The sequence below is a fragment of the Rhea americana genome, unplaced genomic scaffold, assembly GCF_003343005.1.
Source record: "Rhea americana isolate MKP2758 unplaced genomic scaffold, rheAme1 scaffold_75, whole genome shotgun sequence".
In the NCBI taxonomy this organism is placed as follows: Eukaryota; Metazoa; Chordata; class Aves; order Rheiformes; family Rheidae; genus Rhea; species Rhea americana.
Window position 1 is genome coordinate 3,959,513 of NW_028186923.1, and position 24,550 is coordinate 3,984,062.

Here is a 24,550-nt window from a genome sequence, read left to right on the forward strand (position 1 = left end):
CGATAAGTCAGTTCAAAGATTTCTCAAAAAAGGGAATACAGTTGGCTTCTGAATCATTAAATAACTACACTCCCCACCCCCTTGCTGGAATTTTCCCTCCCCCCTTTCCCATTTTAATATCCATCTTGCCATGCCAGGTGGTTAGAGTACTGAAAGTCTTGACAAAGAAATAAAATAAAATTGTAAGTACCTATTTCCAAATCCAATAACTGACTTTTTTAAAAGCATTGTTACTGCAATGGAACAGCTTCACGTTCAGTCTTCRTTTTAGTTAAACATTTTAATTGGGCTGTAGAAATGGAGCTTGGGTGTTTTACCCAAGTTAAATCAATGGCTAACGTACAACTCGAATGAGAAATGTACAGTTTGAACTGACCATTTAAAGAGACGATTTGTCACACACAGTTTGCATCCATGCAGACTGAGAGCTTTATAATTACATTATGTACAAAAAAAAAATTTTTTTTTAGTTTATTAAGGCAACCACAACTTGGAGAACATGTCCAAAGTGGCATTAATACAATTGCAGTGGTGATACCCTTTGAACATTTTTATTTTTATTTTTCAGATAAGAACACTTATTCCTTTTCTTTTTTAAGAAATAATTGCCAAGAAAGAACCTATTTTCCATAGGGTTTTGTCTTCTATTTTTTTTAAAACAATCTACTTTAGCTATTTTCTTTAAAAGAACATATCAAGGCATTGCTACCCAATGCAAATAATTAGATCCTGGATTTCCCATCAATTTCATTGGGAATTGCAGGTGGTAAGAACTGGTAGGTTTGGGCCCTGTCTTTATTCTATTTTTCTGYCCTATTTTTTTCTTTTCTCTTTTTTATTTTTTTTTGGTGATTTTTTCCGTGTTTGCTATAACTCTATTCCCCAGAAGTGCCTTGCTGTTCTCTACTCATATGTACCGAGCATCAAAACAACTTGGTTGACAGATGACCCCTTTTTTCACATGCCATTGAAAATGCCAAGTTGCTTCACAGAAACATGCTATCATTAATTGAACATCCATGTACACCTTATTTTAAATACTATGATATTCCATCGTTCCTTGGGATAGCACTCGGAGTGAGTGTGTGCGCATGTAAGTCTCTACTTTTCTATTGCCTATATTGCAGCTAGTTTTAACTAGGCAAGTAAATGAGAAAAAAAAATATATAGTTCTAGCAGGAGTCAGGTGTTTTGGGTTATGCTGCCCCAAAGTCTGATAGGTATATAAAACTGAAAAAAAAAATAATTCAAACAGATTATAACCAAGATCACAGTTGAGAAAATTACATTTTTTTGTTGTTTTTTTTCCCTTTTTTTTTAACGGTGATTTCTACTATGGTATGGTTACTCTTAGTTTCACCTGGCCCACCAAACAGAATCAGAGTCGAGCGTGCAGCTCTAACGACAACGTTCAGCTTACTGCGCGGACAACCTCCCGCTTCAGGGTACGGTATGAGAACAGCAATGCTGAGATGCGGATTAGTTTTTGGAAATTCGGCAAAGTAGATGGTTTTGCTAACTTTGACACCCTCCCCGCCCTCCCTGTCCCCACCGGTCCGTCCCCCACCCTCGTCCCGTCCCCCCTTTTTCCTCGGGGCTGGTGCCAAAGTTGATGAAGAGGAAGATGCGAATCACTGCTGGCCAGCTCTCCGCCGAGGGCTTTCGGCTGCCGTGCTACTGGAGGGACGAGTGAGTCTGATGCTGCTGCGGGTGCTGAGCGGACCTCGCACCTTCAGTCCTGGAGTGCCCCAAGCTCGACGAGGTGCCTTGGCGCTAGGGGAGGCCTTCGCTCTCGCTCCCTCTGCCTTTCCGATGCCGTTTCACCTTCACGTCCTCCTCCTCCTCCTGCGGGGACTTGCTTTTCCTCTTCCCGACTCGCGGTGTCCGAGGCGGAGGCAGGGGAGGAGGAGGAGGGGGCGGTGGGAGAGGAGGCAGTGGAGGTGGCGTCTCTCGAGCCATGTGTATGACAGCCTCGATGGTGGCCATGATTGTATCTTGGGTGGCTGCTTGTTCCAAWAGTAAAGGATTCAGCGTAGGTCTCTGACCTCTTTTGCTGGGAAGGTCAATGCATTTTTCCAGAACGGGCATTTGGTCTCTGGAGTCTTCGTCGAACGAGAGAGGTTGCTTCCTGGGACGCCCTCTCCTTTTCTTGACGAAGTTATTGCCTGTCTTTGATTGTCTCTGCAGCCGCTTGGCTTTCAGGATTTTGTTCACGTGATCCAGGTTCTTCTTTGTGGACAGGATCTTGGTGTAGTTGCACATCTTGCGCACCTCACACTGGATTGCTTCGATTTCACGGCGCTTGAACCTTTTTTTCAGCGGTGGGCTGGCTGTAGGGAGACAARGGTAGAAACAGGAATGGATAAGGCAAAAGTGAACGGAAACCATYCTTCTCCCACTTCTAGTACCATCAAGACTAGATGCTTTTAAGTCTAGTAGGCTGAATTAAGTCTATTAAGACTGAAGAAGCAATGGCCATGAGACAGGACTCTGCAYAGAAAAGCAATTAAAAAAAATGAAAAGATTATTTACTATAGTGACAGCCCCAGAAGAATTGCTTTTACCTCCTTTGTCACTAGCCTAGATGGAAACGCTTACAACTTTGACTATTAAACAGTCYTCAGGGATCTCTCTACAGCTCTCTCCTCTTCTAAAGCAACAGAATTTTTCTGCGGCAATGTTTTATTATGGGTTTCCTTCAACCTCACTTCCTCATTTCTAAACCTCTAGTGGGAGAGAAGAAAGGGCTGCTTAATATAGGTGGCATATTGGCTTACCAGACCAGCTATTAAACTTTGTATATGCCAAATATAGACTCCCTACACCCTGCCTTTGGTCTTTAATGCTCAAATTGGACGTCAGTTAGTATAAAAAGTTTTGTTACTGAAACAAGTGGATGCAGACAAGCTCCGTGGCTCTCCTCACCTGTGGCAAATTTGTTGCCCCAGTTTGGGTTTCTTTAGTATCATCTCTGCAGATACTAGCTGAAACTACTCAGTCAGATAATTGACTTTAATGGCCTCCAAAGCAAGCTTACTCCTGATTCAGAACACTGTAGTCGAGCTCTGAATGAAGTCCAAGGCAGCTAAGTCTTCTGCCAAGGTCACGTTGTGAGTCACTGTCAGACCTGGAAAGAGAATCCAGCATTTCTTGGCTCCTGGTGGTTTGCTTAGGACATGAGACCTTGCTTGTTTTTCTTAAATTGTTTAATTGTTCTTTACTGATCGTGGCATCTGTTCAGAGTTCAGAATCTGCACATGGATTAGAAGTAACTACTCCTCTGTGGGAGAAACAGCCTGTATTAATTCTGCTATTGCAATAACTGGTGCTCCCTTTCACTCCTAACATATCCGTTCTGCACTGCTGGAAAAGAAATGATGGAGTTCAGAATTTCTTTTCAGTAAAGAATAAAACATCCCACTAAATTAACCTCAGCCCACATCTACTTGCAAACTTAATTTACACCTGACTGTCAAGCAGTTATTTGGGTTTGAAATCCTTGAAGTTTCCGGAGCAGCCAAGATTTCGAGAAAGGTTCATTTGGGGGTTATCACTCCCTTCATGGCTAACAGCCCAATCTTCTAGCAGTAGTTTAAAATAAAGTTGCTATTGTAGCATTTTCTGTAGATAACCAGAAGCCGTCAAGTGGCAGAATCTTTCCTTGCTCACTATGGGATATGACAGTTTCAGCATACAAACCTCATTCACTGTCCTCCCCTTTTGGAGAACACAAATTATTGGCTCTTATACCACCATGTTGCTTGGATTCAGCAAAGAGCTTGCGTAAACAAACCCAAGTTACAATGCAAGAAGTAGGAGTGAGTCATAAACAAAACACAGACATATGCTCTCTTATAAATAAAGACCTGGATGGCTAACTTCCCAAAGTCTGGTTTTCATTAATTACAAAACAAAATACATTTTCCATATGTAACCCACTCCCCACACCAAAAAGAAAAAATAAAACTCATTTACAGTTTGTGATTCACAGAGGACAAAAGAAAAGAGGAATGCAGTCATTTTGGTACCAAAGAAAAAGAGAAAGGAAATAAAATATTGAAATTGCTAGGGAGAACCTAATTAGTTGCACAAAACTCCTCTCAAGTAGGTCACCCCTAAAACGTGTGGATTTCAGAGCCCTAAGGGCAAGTGGCAGTGAGTGTGTTATTTCTCAGTCATCTGATCAAAAAGCTTAGATCTCTGTCACATAAAACAATTACTCTCATCTGGCCTCACTGGTGATTGACATACATTTTCCCAATATTTCCAGCTCTAAGCATTTGACTCCTTTGAGTCACTTGTCCCCTGACCCTTACCCTGTCCTAAGAGTGGCTTCAGGTCATGAGATTTKAAGAAATCAAATATTTTACACATTCTCTGTATTTGCTGTCCACATTTTGCATTTCATGGCTACATCCAGGGCATGTTTTCAGGATTTGCTTTGCAAAGCCCACAAGTTCAAGATGCATTTTTTTTTCAGAAACTAAAGTTGAAAATTTTTGGCTCATGGTGGAAATTTGGCACGCGAAAATTTTAGCAAAAATACAATACAAATTGCAAGGTCTATGGTGAAATCAGGAGATCTGGCATTAAACTCATCTTTCGATACAAAGAAAGTAAGCCAAAGGACAAGAAATGAATCTGAAAATAAACATTAGCCAAGTATCTGCAAAGATTTTATGTCTTTACTGAGATCTATCAGAATCTGTTATTTCTGCAGCTCAGCATTAACATCCCATTGCAGTCAACACGGACAGGAGAGGAGGACTTGTTTTTCTAAAGTAAGAGATGACCATGGGAACCCTTTTAAGACCCAGAGAATGGACAAGGAGAGTGCAAGTCTYCTGCAAGCCCTGTGTCCTATCGGCCAACCCCAGGCTTAGAAAACTGAGCACAGCCCTACGGCAGACAGTGATTGTGTAGAGCCAACGTTGATGTCTGCTTTCTGCTGAACTGCCCAGTTCTCCAAAAGTAACTGATATGAAGACAGTTATGAGCAGGTGCCTGCAATTAGACGTAAATCTGAGAGCTCAGTACCACTATCAGTGTCTTCTGTCATGATATTTAGATACCGTGCCCTCTTATAAATTAGCAAGCAGACATCTCTTTCCCCTGTGGACTGAAACTTACTCTCTCATTTAGCAAGAAGTTGTTCYGTGCTGGCTTACCGCACTAATTTTTCTTCTGCAAATGCTTTGAGGTGTTTATTACTTTCTCAGGAAGCTTGTTTGAAGCTACTAATAATGTTTTGCCTTTCTCCCTACTAAGCCTCTGAACTCCCAAGCTTTAGAATGTATTTGAGCTGTGTTACATATTCTGTCAACGGTCAGAATGTATGTCTTGAATAATTAATACCTTTTTATATCAAGCTTTTTTAAAGGACATATTTGGAAAGCCAGTATTATTTTGCATTGTAGTCAGGGACATCTGATTCTACATTTGGAGTGGAGAGACTGTGTAGAAAGGAGTCTGATGCGCCTGCAGGAGGAAGATTTGATGAGGTGTGCATATGACAAAATATCAGGGAGATCTGCCAAAATAAACCACTACTGAAGTGAGAGCCATTAGGTGTTATCAACTCATCTGGAAGCTCTTGGTGAGCAATCTTTGATATAAAACATTTTGCTGTATTGCCATGTGATATACTGCTTAGCTTAAAACCAAAGTACTAAACTTTTCCCTTTTTTTCAGGCAGATCCCCCCAACCCTGGGACCTGGTTGRTCTTCATTGCTTTTAGACTTTGTTGTTCTCGTCCATCTACGCACAGGCAGATGAGGAGGAAATATGCTCCCAAAGAGATGATACAGCAAGATGGCAGCCTCCGTATATCGGGGAGTGCAGCAGGGGACCATGCTGCCTGGGCACAGTTATCTCCCCCTGCTTCCCCAGGCTGCAGGGCCAGGCACTGCCTCCACGAAGGCCTAACACTATCTGGCACCATCTGGCCGAAAGTAAACGGAGATTGTAACCACTTGAAGCAGCAGAGACTCAATAAGAGCTTGTCTGAACCTTTGCTTGCTCTGTGACCGTTCCCAAATGTGGATGTCTACCTACTTGCAGCAATTAGGCCATTTCCTCTCAGCGCAGCTGCATACAGAGGCAGCCTGATTTTGACAATGCAGAGAGGTGTGGGAAGAGACACCTTCTCATCTTCCCACCGCAGGACCTGCCTGGAGACTTGGAAAGACAGAAAGAAGCAAGCCATAACCTGAAAATTCAAGACTGTGGAAAAAAGCAATCAGAGCTCAACAAAAGAAGGAACTAAACCGTCTATGAAAGGCYGTCAGGAGAAAAATGCTTCCTGATTTTCCCCTTCCTCCACACAGAGGACCCTTTTTAGAGGAGATCGTTCTCTAAGCTCACTAGAGAGCACTAGGAGAGGGAAGAGGTCTGGCCTTGAAAGACACTGGTAACTCAGATAAGCCTCGGCAGTTTTGTGCTGCTCTCCGCAAACAGCTAAGTGAGGCTTGCCCTGTGCTGTTCGAGACCCGCACACTGCGGTACCCTCTGCAAACACCACGTCTCGAACGCAGGCTRTGAAAACAAACTGTAAAAAGTTACACGCTGGCACTGCACTCTGCTGCTGCTGCTTTCTCTCCAGCCAAGCCCTGGCGCTTTCCTTCCATCCTTTCCCAACTCCCCATCTACAAACAACCTCACCTAGCCGCCCTGGGTGAGTCACGAGTATTGCAAATGAATCAGCAAGAACCGCCTTAAAAAACAGCTTTACACATTTAAAATAAGGTGCACGAAGGACTGGAGTTTCTCTGCTCCTCGAGGTACATGTGCACTGTTGCTTTGTCTCATAGCTGGAGACAAATGGAAATGACCCCACGAGCCATGCCGGGAAGGACCGGAGGATTAATATGACTCAGGAAATAGCTTCTGAGGCCAAGAGAGAAAGAAAGCTAGACCAAAAGTATACATTTCCAATGGTAGTCTTAGGCAGGCCAAATGACTGACTACAGCACAGCCATGTCAGAGGAGGAGGCATGCCCAGGTAGATCACACTGCCTGGAGGTTCTCCTTTAGTCCCCTAACTTCATTCGAGGTGGCTTTGGCATGTCCGTGACAGTAAAGATCAATCTTCCTGCCTGTCATTCTAGATCCCTTTGGAGGTGCCTGAGGCCACTCGCCAGAGCACTGTATGGAGAAGAGCTTGCTCAACAGCTCAACRGCTGGGCTTGGTTTGCCAACTTGGTTTGAACGGAGACATTTTCAAAGAGCTCCCCCTTAATTACAGGAAACCTGTAGCACTGTCCTGTTTTCCCATTAACACGGTTTTCTCTCAGTTTTCGCTAAATTATTTCCACATCTGGGCTACAGATAAAGCAACAATTTAATTAGACTTCTGAAAATGGAAAGAATGAACTATGCAGTCAGGCATACACTTTCATCTTGAAACCGATCATAAAAAATTTGTGTGCTTTCGTTCTCCACTTCATTAAAAATCTGCCCTTAGTTTATATATAGAAAGGTATTAAGGGCTAAATGGAGACTCCTGATTTTTCTTACAGAAAAATTTATCATTATAARAGTCACTACTTTACAGTGTGGATCCCTTGTTTTCAACATTTATTCAGGAGACTAGAGGAAACTCAAAAGGAGTACACTGCAAGCGCACTTCCAGTTGCATAGTTAAATATATAATCATGTAACTCAGTGATGCCAGTGAATTTTTGGTGAATGTGGAATCAAAGGTTTGACAAGACCAAGAAACTCCTAATGGGTATATATAGGGTAATGCACTGAGGGTTCCCCATTCATTGGAAATTAAGACACAATGCAAGATTAACTTCTGTGCTTGAGAAAAGGCACAACAATGACTGAATGACTTGGCTCAATTTCTGACTGCAGAAAGCTACCAGCTTTCTGATCTGATTCAGAATAGAAGCACAAAATATAAGTTGATTGAAAAACATGCTACCCTGACTTATTTATTCCAATATATTTTAAATCACAGTTCATTGCACCAGACAATTTCACATTTGCAAGACAGAATATTATGCTAAAATCACTGGAGTATGCAAAAAGAAATCTTAACTGCCCTTTAGATATTCACTGTGTATTTGGCATATTCATACTACAGGGATGAGGATATTCAAAGAGATGAACAACAGGGCTGAGAAGAGCACTCACAAGTCATAGTCCCCTGCTAGACCGTACGGGTTGGTGCTACTTATGTCCTTATTATTGTACAAATAGCAGCATGTGAATGAAATAGATTTGATATGCCAAGATATCATCATGATAAGCAAATATTAGAAAAATTACAGCCTGATTATCACATCAGATATGCACATTTGCATACTCCAACGCAACCACTTAAATCTGGAAGAGCCTTACAAGCATGCATGAAGGAAGAAGACTGTGAATAAACAGAGGGGATGGAGGAAAACATTACCTGCTTCAGATGTTGCTGATGATGAAGGTAGGAGAGATAATACTGGAGTTGGCATTGCAACACTGTCAACAGCTGCTGGTTTCCTTCTGGTCATCATGTTACAGGCAGAACTTTCCATTTTACTATGAAGTGAAGTCTGATCTGCTTTTAAGTGGGGACCTGCAATTCCTGGGGAAAGAAATAAAATGTTGATGAACACTGATGAACTAACCTAACTCGACAATATCTGCAAATGGGTAGCCAGTTCTAGTCTTTGCTGCCCTAATATATTTATGTGTTTCCCAGTATATGTGCTTGGAATATGGTCTTAATACTAGCAAGGATCATGATTTTTGTTTGCTTTGAATAATTTTGCTTCAGGATGTACCATCGCTGATCTCTAAAAACAATGGTAAACCAACACAGTAATTCCGAGTGACTGTTTTTCCTTCTCAAAGCAAACACACACACACACATATGTATAAAGACAGACATGCTTCATTTCTCTAGTCTATTTATCATTCCCTGCATAGTATATTCTCCACACACTTACATACTTCTGTTCTACAATCACTTGGCTCCGTGGGTGTTTTGTCTGAGTAAGGGGCAGGCATCAGAAACAGCCTCAGCATGTAATTCCCTAAAGCACATTACACTTTTACTTGTTTTTTAGGAATACCCTTCCTAATGAAAATTTACCTTGCAAGTCATCAAGGAGGTGGGAGCATATAAAAAAAWKRAAAAAAAAAACTTTGTCATACACTTTTCTACCAACAGATTCTGACATAATCATAATTATTCTCACATGGATTATAGCATGGAAAAAATGAGAGTGTTAGAAATACTCCAAAAAGATCACATTAAAGAAAAATAATAGTTATACAAGAAGGGCTGGTAGATTCCTCCCTTGGCAATGTTTCTCAAACCTTGTTATGATTTGAACCCATTTTGTTTGCTTGTAAATGTGTCAAGTTTCAACTGCTTGGATTGAAATTTTATATATTACATAGCTGCTATATTTGAATGTGCATCCAGCCATTTATATATAATGTGTGTGTGTGTGTGTATGCATGTGTATACATATTGTATGTACATATGTAAGTATATGATTTCCCAAGGGGAAAGGCAGCCAAAAAGACTCAGTCCTTTTTTATAACAAAGTTTTTTTTTTTTCCCCCATTTTAGATAATGCCTAGCAGCTGCTTCTGTATAAAACTTCAGTAGCCCTCACTCTGCTAACTTATGAAAACCTGCTCCCAGTCTCTGTGACACTGGGCTTTATCATATCCAGGACAGTTATTTATTTTTCAAAGGTAATTCYGCACAAATTGCTTATCCTTTCAAATTTCAACCTGCACACAGATCTCAAAGATGTATCAGGTTTAAGCAGTTAAACTACATGACACAGAACCCCAGAATGGCTGATGTTGGAATACATCTTTGGGGGATCTTGGCCTCTGCTCAAGCAGGCTCAGTGAAAACAGTCTGCCGAGGACCATGTCCAGCTGAGTTTTGAATATCTCCAAGAATGGAGACTCCACAACCTCTTTGGACAACCTATTCTAGTGGTCAATCACAAGGTGCTTACCTCCACAGTAAAATAGTGTGGGTTTTTTTCTTATAATTAATTGAAATTTACTGTATTTAAATGTGTGCCTCCTGTCCTGCCACTGGAGACCACTGAGAAGAGTCTAGCTCCATCTGGTTTACTCYCTTCCTCAAATACTTATACACATGGATAAGATTCCCCATTCTTCTCTTCTTCTGGTTAAATGGTCCCAGCTCTCTCAGCTTCTCCTTGTACGACAGAGGCTCTAGCCCTTAATCATTTTTGTAGCCCTTCACTGGACTTGCTCTAATGTTGTCCATGTCTCTCTTGCACTGGAAAGCTCAGAACTGGACACAGCACTCCAGATGTGGCCTCACCAAGGCTGAGAGGGGAAAGATCTTCTCCCTCAACCTACTGGCAACACTGTCTAATACAGCGCAGAATACTATTGACCATCTTTGCCACAAGACACACTGCTGGCTCATGGTCAACTTGGTGTCCACCAGGATCACCAGGTCCTTCTCTGCAGAACTGCTTTCAGAGCAGGTCAGACCCCAGCCAGTACTGGTGGACGGGGTTATTCCTCTCTAGGTGGTGAGGTCCTTCAGGTGAAGACCCTGCACTTCATTGAACTTAATAAGTTTCCTCCCCATCCATCTCTCTACCTGCTGAAGTCCTCTGAATGGCAGTACAGTCCTCTGGTGTGTCAGCCACTCCTCCTAGTTTTGTAATATCAGCAGATTTGCTGAGTGTGCATTTGATACCATTGTCCAGGTCATCTGTCTGTCCAGGCAGATGTCCTTGTAGAAGTCTTGTCGCCCTTCATGCTCCTCACCAGATTCAGCTCCAGGCTTTGGTTTTCCTAACCCCATTCATATACAATTGGACAGTATCTCTATATTTCTCTTAAGTCGCCTTTCCCTGCTTTCTCCCCTTGTACTTGTATTTCCTTTTATGTTTTGTTAGGAGCTCCTTGCTCATTCATGAAAGCCTCCTGCTGCCTTCACTTGTTTTCCTGCTTAAAGGGATGGACCATTCCTGAGTTTGGAGGAGCTGATTTYTGAATATCAGTCAGCTTTCCTGGACCACTGTTATCCCCAGGATAGATTCCCATGTCTTCTTTCAAGAAGGTCCCTGAAGAGGTCATATYTGCTCTCTTGAATTTCAGGGTTGTGATTCTGCTATTTGCCTCGTTCTCCCCTCTCAGGATCCTCAACTCTACCACCTCATGGTTAATGCTGCCATGACTGCCCCGACCTTCCCTCTTTTTAAGTATAAGTCCAGCAGAGCACYTCTCCTTGTTGGCTCTTCAATCATCTGTGTCAGTAAATTGTTATGAATGCACTCCAGAAGCCTCCTGGTTTTGTTTGTGCCCTGTAGTGATGTCCCTCCAGTAGATAGAGGGGTGGCTGAAGTGTCCCATGAGGACTTGAATATGAAGCTGCTTCTGCTAGCCTGAAGAAGGCCTCATCTACTTTTTTCTGATCAGGTGGTCAATAGCAGACACCAGTCATGCTGACCATATTGGTCCACTCACTAATTCTGACATATAAGCTCTCAAAAAACTCCTTACTTGTTCATCAGCAGAGCTCCACGCAATCCAATTGCTTTGTCACATAAAGGGCAACTCCTCTCCTTCCTAGCCTATCATCACTAAAAAACCTGTGTCTATCCATCACAGCATTCACATTCTCATTCCTCTTGTTTGTTCTCCATGCTGCGTTCATTAGTGCATAGGCACTTCAAAGTGGCACCCAGTTGTGATGATTTCCCAGAAAAGGTATGAGAGCTTTCCTATAATGCTGTCCTGGATGTGCTTCCTTWTTTGTGTGCATATGTTTGAAGTGGGCCCCTTTCAGCTCTAGTTTGCTAATTAGGAGGTCTCTTCTGCCCACATCCTCTTGCACCCTTTGATTGCCAACTTGGTCCAACACTTCCTTGCTTGATTATGGGCTGTCATCTCCCTCCTCTGTTGTTCCTGGTTTAAAGATCTCACCAGGATGGCCAACCTGTTAGCAAAGATGCTTCTGCCCCATTTAGTCAGGTGGATCCTGGCTCTTCCTAGCAGTCTTCAGTCCTCAAGAGGGTCCCAGGGTCATAAAAACCAAATCCCTGTTGTTAACACCAACTTACTAGATGCCACGACCTCCCGCAGCCACCCTCCCCCAGGACGATCAGGTACCCTGAATTTCCTCAGAGAGACCCCTGATGATCCCAGAAGCAGTTCCAGAAGATCTCAAAGCAAGGCACAGAAACTGTTTTCTTGGTGGCCACCTGTTAGCTCTACTCAGCCTCTCTAGATATGAACTAACATTTCATTCAGAGCTGCCATGAACAGTGATATCTTTGTCCCTGCACTTGAAATATGAAATAACAGGAATCCTGTATGTTGCCCCAGAAATTGAGGAAGAGGTCTCCACCAGACTCAAGCACAGAACATCAGGACTCTGAGACACTGGGTGCAAGAGACTGGGCCACTGTAGGATAGAAGACCTGATGAAAAGCCTTTGGACTTAATAGATGAGAATGAGTCTGAAAGAGAAATGACTAAGACAGGATTGTAGTGGAAGAGGTCATGGCTTGGTGGAGACATGCACAGGAGTCTGGCTATTGGACCACACATCCTTCCAGAGCCTCAAATCAAGTACTAAGTATCTCAAATTGTATCCATTCAACTTTAATCTCTCTCTGCTCAGCTCCTCTATTGCAAATGAGAACAATAATATACCCCTCAACTCAAGAGCAGTGCTGTGAAAATAAAATTATCAACATTCATGAAACATTCATCTACTCGTAGCAAGGTTTAGAAATGCAGGATAAATGAGATATGAGGTCACACACTGAATAACGAGAGGAAAATCAAACTATCAAACAGCTGTGCATTAGGTGAGTGCTATACATTGAATAAAGCAGTGTTCCATAGAAAAACTGGAGTATTTGACCAGGCAGTTATGCATAAGGGATCAGGGCACTGTGAAACAGTGCCTACACACACAAAAAAAAAAAAGAAGTTGAAATAAGTTTTCACAACTTTGTAGTGCCACAACAGTATTTGTTCACAAATGTAGTTCATGTGCACGAAATGTGCGTACATGAGCATATGCCTCAAAATGCACATACATATCTGCATGTGCATACGGTACATAATAATGCTAACAACCTCATAAATTCAACATCTGGTTCTAATTAAACTGGAGGGCCTATATAAAGAGCCGTATGAAAACATGCAGCTGTAACCTGCTGACCTCTATTGATAAAAAAAAAAGAAAAAAAAAGAAAAAAAAAGTCTCTGTGAAGCTGTGCTTCAACATATCAAGGGACAGTCATTCATTTTTCAAAGGTAATCCCTCACAAACCACTTATCCTCTCAAATCTCTACCTGCACACAGTGTTTGCATTAGGGACCTTGATTTATGGATTCCCGCTCCTTGGATGGAGAGGCCTACTTCCTGTTGCCGTGGTTACTTGGATCTTGGTTCAAGGTTAAACTACTCCCAAATCAAAATCAGTGGCAGGCACAGCATCTAACAACCAGGTTATTGACTACCCTAGGATGCTTAAAGGTCAAAGACCAAAGTGCTGCTTACTGCCTTTGGGGTGAGTCAATATTTTCAATATTTTTATTCTGTTTCTTCTGAAGAAGCAGTTGCTGCTCAATTACCACCTATCTGGGTTTAGCAAGGTCATACAAATCATTGAGGAAAACCCTCCTCCTACAGATGAGATACAAATGCAAAGAATTACTTCAAAGCCTGCATGGTCCAACAGCAGCTCATCACCAGTGAATCATGGTTTCACTTGTCTGTGTTTTGTTCCCTACRCTTCTTCATTCTGCATCACTCATCCCACTGAAATTCATGTCTGAGCTGAGAAACAGGAGCAATTAACTGCTCTGGAGCTGCTAAGAAGTAAGAACCRTCAGGTTTCTTCCATGGCTATCAAAACGCAAGCAGAGGAACCAAGGTGTTGTTGGAAACTCATGGAGGCGCCGCGATGGGCAGCGCTTCACCTGGCAGCAGCGGGAGACCTACGCCTCCGGCGGACGGACCGGGCTGACGCACGGTCATTCCCTCTCGTTGGGCTTTTCCTCTYGTTTTGGGTGTTCTGCTGCACATAAGGGACCCCCACTATTCACTCCGCCTTTGAATCATGGGACAATAAATCCTCCTGACATCTCAGTTCCACAACGTTGCCAAGAGTTGGGAGTTTAAAAGGCACGCAGCCCGTGACCTCCGGGTACTTCATCCTTTGCTGCTGTCCCAGAGAAGGAGGGAGAGCGCGAGCAGATGTATGCGGGTGGCCYGGGTCCGATCTTATTTCCCGCCTGGGTTTGCTGTCGATCTTTGTGGATTTCCTCTGATTTAGGACCCACTTAAGCGCGATATCCCCACTAAAGATTCCTATCTTAACCCCCCTGCGTCCTGCCGATATCACMGATTATAGCACACGCACATGTAAGTAGGCAACGGGGGGCCGAGCAGAGAGGAAATCAGGCGTTATTTGTTCAGCGAGAAAGGGCAAAGGGACAGGACAGCTTCAAAAGCAAGGGCAGACAGAAAGGAGATTAGAAAGAACCTAAAACAATAATGGCATGATTATAAATAAATAATCATAATGCTCATAAATAAAAGGGTGAATCAGGAGCAGTGCTGTTTGAGCTCAAGGCAGACTGGCAGAAAGCCTGTGCGGAGCGGGGGGAAACAATAACGACGCAAAAGTGGCCTTTTCTTAAAGATTTATAGCTCCCTGGATACTTGGACAAAAAAAAATGGCATTCTTCATTCACYGGCTAAGCAACTTTTGAGCTCTGGCTGATAATTAATACATTAATTTTAAAGGCCTAGTCATTACTGTTTTGTTGTTAAGTTCTTACATTGCCAGTACTGTGGTTGAGTTCCACCGTGCTAGGCTCTGTACAAACGGATCAATTAACAGCCCTGGCTTTCCTGATAGATCATGCACACTCTGCTTATTGCATTCATCTGTTTTCCCTCATCTTGTACTTATATGGGAAGGTTCTCGGACAATATCCACCTTTTCTTCTTTTACTTTTGTACAGAACCACCACGATGCACAGCCAAGCTGAAGCTCTTGAGTGCCGGTTCGAAAGAGATAATAAATATGAATTTGTCATTGAAAACCAGAAAAAAATAGAATCAGCTGATAAAATTGATCTCAGTGAAGATACTGCTATGGAAGATTTTTCCTTAGAGAGTTCATTATATTGGATTTCATACTCCCTGCAGACTTCTGGAAATCTGCTGCTCAACTTAAATTGTTTATGCATCACGCCATTGTTATCAGAAAACTCTTCCAGAGGATTTTTCTCCTAGCTTTTGCACAATTTAGCTACGCAGCATAGTTATAGGGGAATGCGCATCTAAACATTAAGCTGGTCATACTATTTGCATTTTGATAATGGCTCCGTTTTGACTAAAGCACTAGAAGAAACCTCATACCTGGATGAAATATTTTTTTAAGGCTGATTTTAAATAAATCAGTCAAAAAGTTTGGCCTTGCATCATATCCCAGAAGGGAGAACTGAATTACTATGTGATAAATGTAGTTAAAGAAAGTAATTATTCTTCTTAAAGTAATATTATTACCTCTCTAACTTATGAAATTCATTTCCCTGGCTTCCACTTGATGAGCATTATCATTTAAAAATAACTGTACTTTCGACGTACAGCACTGCTTTATGGTTTTCTGCCCTTTTATCTTCCTCTTTTTTCCACCATCACATTAGAGACTTCAAATTTACCTCTTCTATGAAGGGATTCTATTCTACAGCATGTGTGTCCCTGAATAAAAGCAAGTTCCTGTAGAATAATAATAATAAAAAAAGCTCTCACCGCCAACAGCAAAAATTTAAGACACGAACAGTGCTTTATTTCATTCCAGCTATTTTCCTATCTTTATTTTTTTTWAAAAAAAAATCAGGATGGCTTTAGACGCTAGAGAAAGCAAGAGGGAGACTGAGAAAGGCATCATTAGATAGATCTTCTGATCTTTATCTGCAGTAGCCCAGTCAGAAGAGCTAATGCTATGATGATAGCTTTGAAATCTCTTAGGAATTGGATAAAGAGAAGCGATAGTGATGAACTCCCAGCTAATAAACACAGAGTGCTTATTTCTGCAGAATGATCAATTTCCAGATGTCCTGAGGCTTGTCTGATACAGCTGATTTACTCATTCGCCCTCACTTCACTAATAAAGCTCAAGTCCAACATCAGATTAGAGAAGCGCCAGATTTCTTAAAGGGGCAGGAGGAGGGCTGGCAGCGTGGCACGCAAATGCTGGGAGACACACTAATCTCTTCTGCCTCCTCCTATAACCACCAAGCTGTCTTAAACAGCTGCCTTCCGCCACGGAAATCATACACTTTATCCGCTTTGGGTTAGTACAGTAATACAGACAATTAATTTGTTATCTTGTTAGTGGAAATTTAATGCAATGATCTAAAAGAACCCTTACATATTGTGATAAACTTTAGTGCCTCCAGGGCGCTTCTCTTCCATAGGACTCATTTCACATCCCATCCATTATGCAAATGAGATGTGGAAATAGTTTAGTTCCCCTAATGCATCTGTACACTGATAGATTGCACAAAGTCAGCCCTACTGCAACTAATGAGGTTAAATGCATCTTGCCATTCCTTTCTACTTGGGTGAATCTCTGTGCCTCAGTTCAAGAAACGCGGCGCAAGTCTTCCTCCTCACTTCTGCGTGGCGATGACGGTGCTCCCCGACAGCGAGCGCAGCGGCAGCTGCTCCGCACCCAAGGCCGAGCAGGGCGTCACTTAAGTGGAGGAGCCACTGTTGCTGCATRCAGAGGTGGGGCTGCAAGCTCCACACCGTCTTCTGTGTTGGGAGAGGGTCCTGGCACGGTGGGGAGCCGCAGGCTGCAGCCATCAGTGGGGTGTAACTCCACGCAATGTGTAGCTGCTAACGTTACCTGTGCAAGAACTAAATCCAAAGAGGAATGAGGAAGCCCGTCTCAGCTGGCTCCTCATCAGAACGAGTCTCAAATCCCCACTGCCCCTCTAGCTACCAGGGCGATCAGCTGTAATTTAATTCGAAAGGCCGGTCTCCCACCTGTTTCATCTCCATGTCTGCTGTGAATTAGTCTTCCTAGGAGAGGGAGCTTTGCAGTTTGGTTTTGCTTTGGGACTGCTTTTTCCAGGAAGAATTACGAACTCTCCATTTCATTCCCTTCCCACCTCCTCTGCATATTGCAAGCCTGGAAGCAGAAGGGGCCTCAACCAGCAGACTGAGGAACAGTCTGTGTAGCCTTGGTCATGGGAGAGGATGGGATGCTCATCTGGGCGTTCAATCACTCACGGACTGAGGGGTGAAAAGGGAGCTAACGGAGCCGGTGGAAGCAGCTCATGTGCCGATACGGTACCAAACCTTAACACAACACGTGCTCAGTCTCGATTTACTCCTGCCCTCCCTGGGTGCCCTTCCCTTGCCTCCAGCGTCCTTCCCTTCCCACTTCCTTTAAGTGAAGTCTGAAAATGTCACGGAAGAAACCACTGATATTAGTCATGCCCGGAAGTGATGAATACATGAAATGAGGATTTCCAGGAGAATTTGGATCAAAGTAGGAGAAAATGTTGGTTACACTCAGGTGACAGCAACCAATAAATTAAATGAGAGAAAACCCTAAGGGTTCAAAAGGCTAATTCAGAGTTAAAGGCTCCAGGATGCCAGGCCTTGCAAACAAGGATTCAAGCTAAAGGGGCTTGCTGAAGGATTCACAGTCAAAGGCTCTTCCTACCCAGAACCTTATTTAGCAGAAAGTTGCAGTTTACAGTTGTTGACAGAATCAAGAGAGACAGACAGAGCCTGATGGTGCTGAAGAAATGAAAATCACTGTGAAATATCCCAGAGAATAATCATTTAATAGACAGTGACGGAGAACAAAATTCTGTTGCAGAGGGGGAAGGAGAAAAATTAAAATCTTCAGAAGGAACGAGAAAAAAAAAGAGAAATGTTTGAGGAAGTAAGAGTGGGTGCAAGGGTTCTTTTTAAGGCATAAGAAGTCATTAGGTACATGGAGGGCAGAAATAAAAAGATTTGCAGCTAGAAGCAAGAAACTACTTGCAGGTGAGTAGTCACACTGAAATGAACTGTCACAGTGGATGAGGATATACTCATTGGGGAGAAAGAAAAAGACAGGATTTCTTTCTGAAGAACACAGCTGAGAAAAGACAGATGGGGGAGTTCTAGTCCGTAAGTAATGAGAAAAGTCAAGGGTGGTGTTTTGAGTTGTTGTTTTTCTTAACAACAGAGATGATCATTTTTAAATGTGGCAGATAGAGCTGATATCCCCTAGGCAAACGGAGTTGGGTACAGTTCATATTTATCACACATTAAACGGGACCCTGACAGCTTTGGTAGGAGTGTGCTGGCATGAAGCACAGGCAGAAGAGTCAGGCCACTAGTGGGGGGGGTACGAATGAGGCACAGGGACTGGGCTGGTGCAAGGAGGGAGTCATTTTTTCAGGCATAACCAGTGCAGAAAGAGAGAGAGAAGAAAGCATTGTAGAAACAGTGATGAAAGCTCAGAGAAGGTAGGAAAATTGTTAGAAAAATTCTTGCTGAAAAAGTTCAAATCAGATATCTCCACCGAGGAAAAGCATTGCAATATCCCTCTAGAAATTGTAAAGCTTAGGCCTCCAGTAGAAGGTAGTATCAGTATGAGGCACAAACTTAGGTGGTATTTTTTTTTCTTTTTAATTAAAATGCAATATTTGTATTAAACATATGTAAGTCCTCTGGCAATTCCTCTGGCAATGTGTATGTTAGAAAAGTTAAAAGTACCACGCAAAAGGAGATGCTGCTGGAACCCAGTTGCCCGTACAGTTACAAGAAAGGAAAACAAGTGGATGAGGTAGTCACCTCTACCACCCAATTTAGTCCAGCAATATCTGAAGTGTTCTCCAGATGGGTCCTTCTTTTCCAGTTTCTGTGGCAGCAAGCTAGGGGAGCTACGCTGCCGCGATAGGCGCTTGCAGTCAGGTAGGATGGGGATGCCCTGAAACGCTTTATTGAAAGTCAGCTACAGAGCTGATAAGAGTATCCAAGACTGCCGACTTCTGAGTTAGTGTTTTTCCTACTGGGCCACACAGTCTTTTAATTTTTCTGCTTTATCTGTAATAAGCGATGCCCCAATTCATGCAATGAGAAATACTCTGAGTATGACACGCATTTGAAGTGAAATCTCAGCACCTAATGGAACTCCCAGTATACTCTGCAATCTAGCAGACTGTAACTGAGGAGTTTTTATTTTTAGAAAGTCTTGTGCTGGCTTTGTTTTAATATCTGAGTCCATTCATCCCAGTTTAATGCTGATTTATCACTAAAATGAGTGCTTGCTTTATCAGCACCACCGATGAAAAATAATACACACCGGGAGCACATACCTCGTTCTCCCTCTCCCTCTCATTCTGCATTCGAGATCGATAGATATGGGAGTATTTTTTACCTTTCATTCTGAAAACCACAGTAATTGACGGCAATAAGAAAACTGAAATCTATTTAAAAAGATGCATAGGTAAGATCATAAATGTTATTGCCAATTAACCCCAGTGACAAAGAAGTTTAATAATTAGCTAGCATGATGATATATAGTACTCTAACTGTTGCTGTGCTCTAATGCCATTCTGAAAACACCTAAAATATTTGAAAATGATCAAACAGAGCATAACGTTAGGCTTTATTCTAACAGCTCAGGGTTACTGTGGATGGAGAGCCAAACAAACAGATAAAGAATTCAGGATTTTTCCTGAAGTTTATCTTTTCCTTAGCACCCTGTCCAAAACCTCAGTGATACACCATTGCTCTGAGAGCAACTTCCATATAAAATATTTGGATTTTGTATTTTTTTCAAAGGAAAATTCAGAAGGAAGTACTTTATTGAGAGTGTTTTTTATTAAAATTCTTGCTTGAGACTGCTTCCTATAACAGAATAAGAAGGATAGTAGAGAGACCAAATATAATAAGGTCAGAGAATGCCTCAGTGGAGTATAGACACAAGAAGGGATCTGAATGATGAAGAAGAGGTTAAAGAGGTGAAGAGTGCACAGCAGAATGAAACAGGGAAATAGATGGAAATAGAAGAAAAAGAATAGATTGGAAAGAAGGTGGAGGAGGGAAATCACTTATCACAGATGTGTGAAAAGCAGACTGACAAGAACCAGAATAAAGAGCATACTGGGAAAACCCTAAATGCTCTCAACTACTGACATTTGGAGCTATGSTATCAACTTGAACGCTATATATCTAAGTGTGAGCCATTCTGAATTTGTAGAATGCCTTTCTGCATAACTTTGGTGCAGTTTTCATATTTACCAGAGCTCRGAAAGGATGCTAAAGGCTCTTCAAACAATGAGCTTTCCTCCCCATAGCCATTCATGTTTAGTTTATAACACCAGGCAGACAAAGCAGAAAAGAAAAGGTTATTAAGGAAGAGCATATCCACATATCCTTTACACATCCAGAGTTTTCTAAGAAAATGTCATGCAAAAACAAAGACGATATGARCACAGCTTTTCTTTAATTATGTTTGCTTTATTGGGGTAATAGAATGATACGACCCCAAAAGAAAGATTTAACAGTGGCAGAACTCRCTACAATACTGACGCTGACTGAGATCTTGGTAAGGCCATCAAACTATGGAAAACAGTGAACTTTGGGAAACTGGCAGCTTCAGGTTCTCAAACCTTTATGTTTGTCATGGGGTTGCCAGCGTATTTTATGTACTCAGCACTGTATGTTGGAGAAAACATTTAACTAAAGATAAGTCTTAGCTTCAGACAAGTTGTGTGCAAAAGTATTAAAGAAAAACTAGACTTCTGGGAGGAAGAAGTCTAAAGGGATCTTATTAAGCAATGTGGACGTGAAAAGTCAATCAGGCTTAGTTTTCTCCTGCTGGGAAAACTCCCCAATAAAACAGCTCAATAAAATTCAGTATTTTKGGTTTTGTCTTCAAAACCCGGTCTATGGATTAGCACTTATGCCCTCCTGATGGTGCTTTTTCTTAATAGCTAAGGAGAGAGGAGATTAATCTCCTCTAATTTTAGGTGGTCAAAATCCAAGTGTCTACCYGAGAGCTCTGTGTCTGAGCTCCCGTTATAGGCAACAGAGATCAAATTAATTCAGTGAGCAGAGCGGAGAGGAGGATCCATCTGACGTAATRTATAGGTCTACTTTAGTCTATGATGAATTAATCTCTAGAATCCTTCAGCTGTATTGGCTAAATTTTCGCTGCTTACAATGAAAGTTGAGAAGCCTAACTCATGTAGATATATGTGCTGCAGACAGCCAAATCTGGATGAGAGTATCCCATTCACTCAGACTCTCTGTGTCCAAACCACAACTTTGAAAGCTGAAATTCATCCTGCTCAAAGGGAAGGCTCAAACGTGGAATGTGCCTCCCTAAGGTAGGAGTGTAACCAGCAGAGCCCTTCTGCACGGCCATCAGAAAGAGAGAGAGATTTCTGGGGATAATTCAGCTCCTACTGGTCAGTCATGTTGACAACTGGAGGAATCTACTTCTCATTAACTTTAGAAATTAGATGCCTATCATGGGTGCCTTAGCTAGGTGCCCAAAGCTAAAAAGGGACGAATCTCGTGGTTTGATCCAGTGGCTCCATACAGGCACCTGGTTGTATTTGAAAAGCGCTAAGGCATTTCAAACATCCACGCAAGGCTGCCAGACATGATCAATGGCTTCAGGCAAGACCTCTGCCCTGCTGCAATAGCAGCTGGAGGCCAGACAGGATGTCCTAGGCATCTCGAGTGACAGGGGACAACTCTGTGTGGGCAAATGAATCGCGCCCTAAGCCTTCATCTTAGCTTGTCCCAAAGTCCTCATCATTGTCGGTATCCCCTTGTCAGGAACGAAGGAACAGCACAAACACGCCGTGTCAATGCTTCCCCAAACGGAAAACAAAACGGCTGCAACACACGGCATCAAAAGTATATGTGCTATAAACCTAAATCTGCAGAAATTTCCTGTGCTCTTTTAGAATGGATTCCTTACCTAGGAAGAAAATTAGACACATTTTTTTCTATCTCATGATAAAAGTCTTTTGTTTGACACTATAAAAGAAGAAAGTGTATTTTTTTCTTCTTTCTAGAAAGCAAAGTATTAAAAAACTGCAACAACCCTGCAGTTCAAAACTGCAGGTGAGAGAGAACCACCGGAACTTATGGGGCACAGCTTTGTAATTGCTAGTATGTACAGAAGGAATCAATGAAATAAATATAACCTATCCCCATAGACACAAGTACAAGCCGCCCCAAATGCATAATTCACTTTGTCTGTGTCTGAAGCTAACTCAAAGCAAAGAGGGCAAAATGTCTCAGAATGATTAGACAACTAACTAAGCTTAACATTTCCCCTCTCCTCTTGTTTATCCATTCTTCATTGTTCGTTTAGCGATGGGAAAAGGCACGGGAAGCAAAACTGTCAAGACTGTTCACACACATGCATCACTTAAATCCAGCTCAGCCTCTTGAAAAAGCCTCTAAAGACAGCCTAAGTTATGGTCAGGCCTTAAACTGGGCTTCTCCGCAGGAATTTCTCTCCTTCCCACAAACACAAGAGCCATTTCATCTGGAGATGTGACTCTTTAAAGATGGGGAGAGGGGAACCCCGCACACAAAATGCCAAAGATCCGTAAGTAAAATATCATCCATTGATGAAGATTAACTGTTTCAAAGAGGAAAAAAAATGTTTAGCAACTGCTGGGCATTTTCAGGGAATGCTATGCTATTTCTGTAGAGCTATGCGGCTGTTCCTCATTCCAGGAGTTAAAAAAAAAAAAAATACAAGTCTTCTGTTTTTTGAAATGATCTGGAAACACTTGGCATGTGACTTCTGAAGTGTTTAGCACAGTCTTACGGAAATGTCATGAAAATTTATCAGCCTAGACCACAAATCTACTTGCCTGCCTTGTATCATCAGTCATCATGCTAATGAAAATACTAATGACATGAATTGTGTTTCAAGAGAAATGAGCTGCTTCAGCTGAACAAGAATTAGAAAAAAAAAATAAATTTTTGCACGAAGAGTATATCACTCCCCCTTTTTATTGTTATTAATTAGTTGAAGCGTTTGGCTTCAATCAAGTCAGGGGTCTCCACTGCACAAGTTACAGTAGATATAAACAGTGAGAAACAGGCCATGTCACAAAACAGAGAAAGGGAAAAAAAGGCAAGAACCAGAAAGTGGAACGGGAAACAGAAACCCTCAAAATGTTTAAAAGTCAGACACTAAAGTTCAGGCTAAGTTATTTTAGGCTTTTTGATAGTCAACAGAGGTAAACAGACATCTCTAGAGGGCAATTCATCCCAGCTGGGTTAGATGCCTATGGTCAGGTAAGATTAATTGCCCCTGGTGGCACCCAGATTGGCTAGCTCAGGCCCAGACATCCATCTCACAGATGTCAAAGTGTGGACAGATGAATTGCAGGCAAAGCATCTTCTGCCCCCATAGCACAGCAGGTCAGCAAGGGGTGTGCTTTTCTCTCCTGATCCTCAACCCGGTGCCCTACCACAGCCGTTGTCTCAGGGGAGCTCCTATGAGGTGTGCAAGCAGAGCAACCCTCCTGAAGCATGGGAGCTGGAGAAACACAGCTGTCTACCTCTCCGGGTGGCAGCCACTGGCCCAGCCTTGTATTGCCATAATGCTCGCCCTTGGAAACATGGAGAGAGGCCCTGGCTGACGGAGGTGTCAGTAGATGGTGCTGGCGACCAAGGGGTGCAAGCCCTGGTTTCACTGCAGATCACATGCAGTATCRGTTGCTATCCTGCAGCTCACATTTTCCCTCAGGATCTGAAGCCAGAGAGCTTGAACTCCAARCAGGGATCAGCTCTGTATGTGGACATTACGAAAGTCTGGGAGGAGCAGATGTGCTGAAGGCCTGCACAATGCTGGCATCTACGATGGCCTCAAACTCTTTGAAAAGGAGCTTCCCTGCTGGGACAGTAGAGTCGCAGCCGGTCCAGAGATGACAATGGGTAAAGGGAAGTTCAGAAGAAGGTTTGCACACATCTTGATGTACCCAGCTGCAGACATGTGGCAGAGCCTTGATGGAGCAGCCGGCAGCAGCAGGTGAGAGGACTGGACAACCCGAGGATCCCTACCAGATAAGCTCCTAAAACAGCTCTCCTGGCAAATACTTAAAATTTTAAGGCAAAAAAATAAATGAGGGGGGTACAATTTTTTTTGGGGGGGAGGGGCACAACCTCTCCCCCCCAATCCACAACAGTTCCCATGTTCCAGTCTGCTCCGCCACAAAAGCAGAATAAGCTGCGGCATGGTTCTGCGAGTCGATTATAAAACACCCCATCAGAACATAAACATCCCACATCGACAAGGTAATCTCTGTGGATCTCGGTGGGCCTGACCCTGTGCTGCCCTCTTCCATGTATAGTCATGAATACAAATGCAAGGTGAACGCCGGCTGCCGGCTGCTCCGGTGACATTTTACACCCGTGTTACTGATGTCAACAACTGCAGGAGGGAGCAGAGCATCAAACTCAGGATAACTACTTGCAAAAAAACAGAAGAGCGAGCTGAACGCACGGTTCCAGGGAGCCGGGGT

At 42.6% G+C, this 24,550-nt stretch overlaps 1 protein-coding gene across 2 annotated transcripts in view; it reads right to left on the bottom strand.

Annotated features, from left to right (window-relative positions):
- Window positions 1-1,552: 1,552 nt before the first annotated feature.
- Window positions 1,553-24,550, bottom strand: part of SETBP1 (SET binding protein 1) — a 240,819-nt gene continuing 217,821 nt past the window's right edge. Inside the window, exons 4-5 of one of the 2 annotated variants that reach the window (XM_085322235.1) lie at window positions 8,406-8,573; window positions 1,553-2,330 (exon numbers count right to left, since the gene is read on the bottom strand). In XM_085322235.1, the coding sequence (XP_085178361.1) occupies window positions 1,774-2,330; window positions 8,406-8,573 (725 nt within the window). In that variant the 3' untranslated portion in view covers window positions 1,553-1,773. The remainder of the gene's footprint in view (window positions 2,331-8,405; window positions 8,574-24,550) is intronic. The other variant, XM_085322234.1, reaches the window with a different exon arrangement.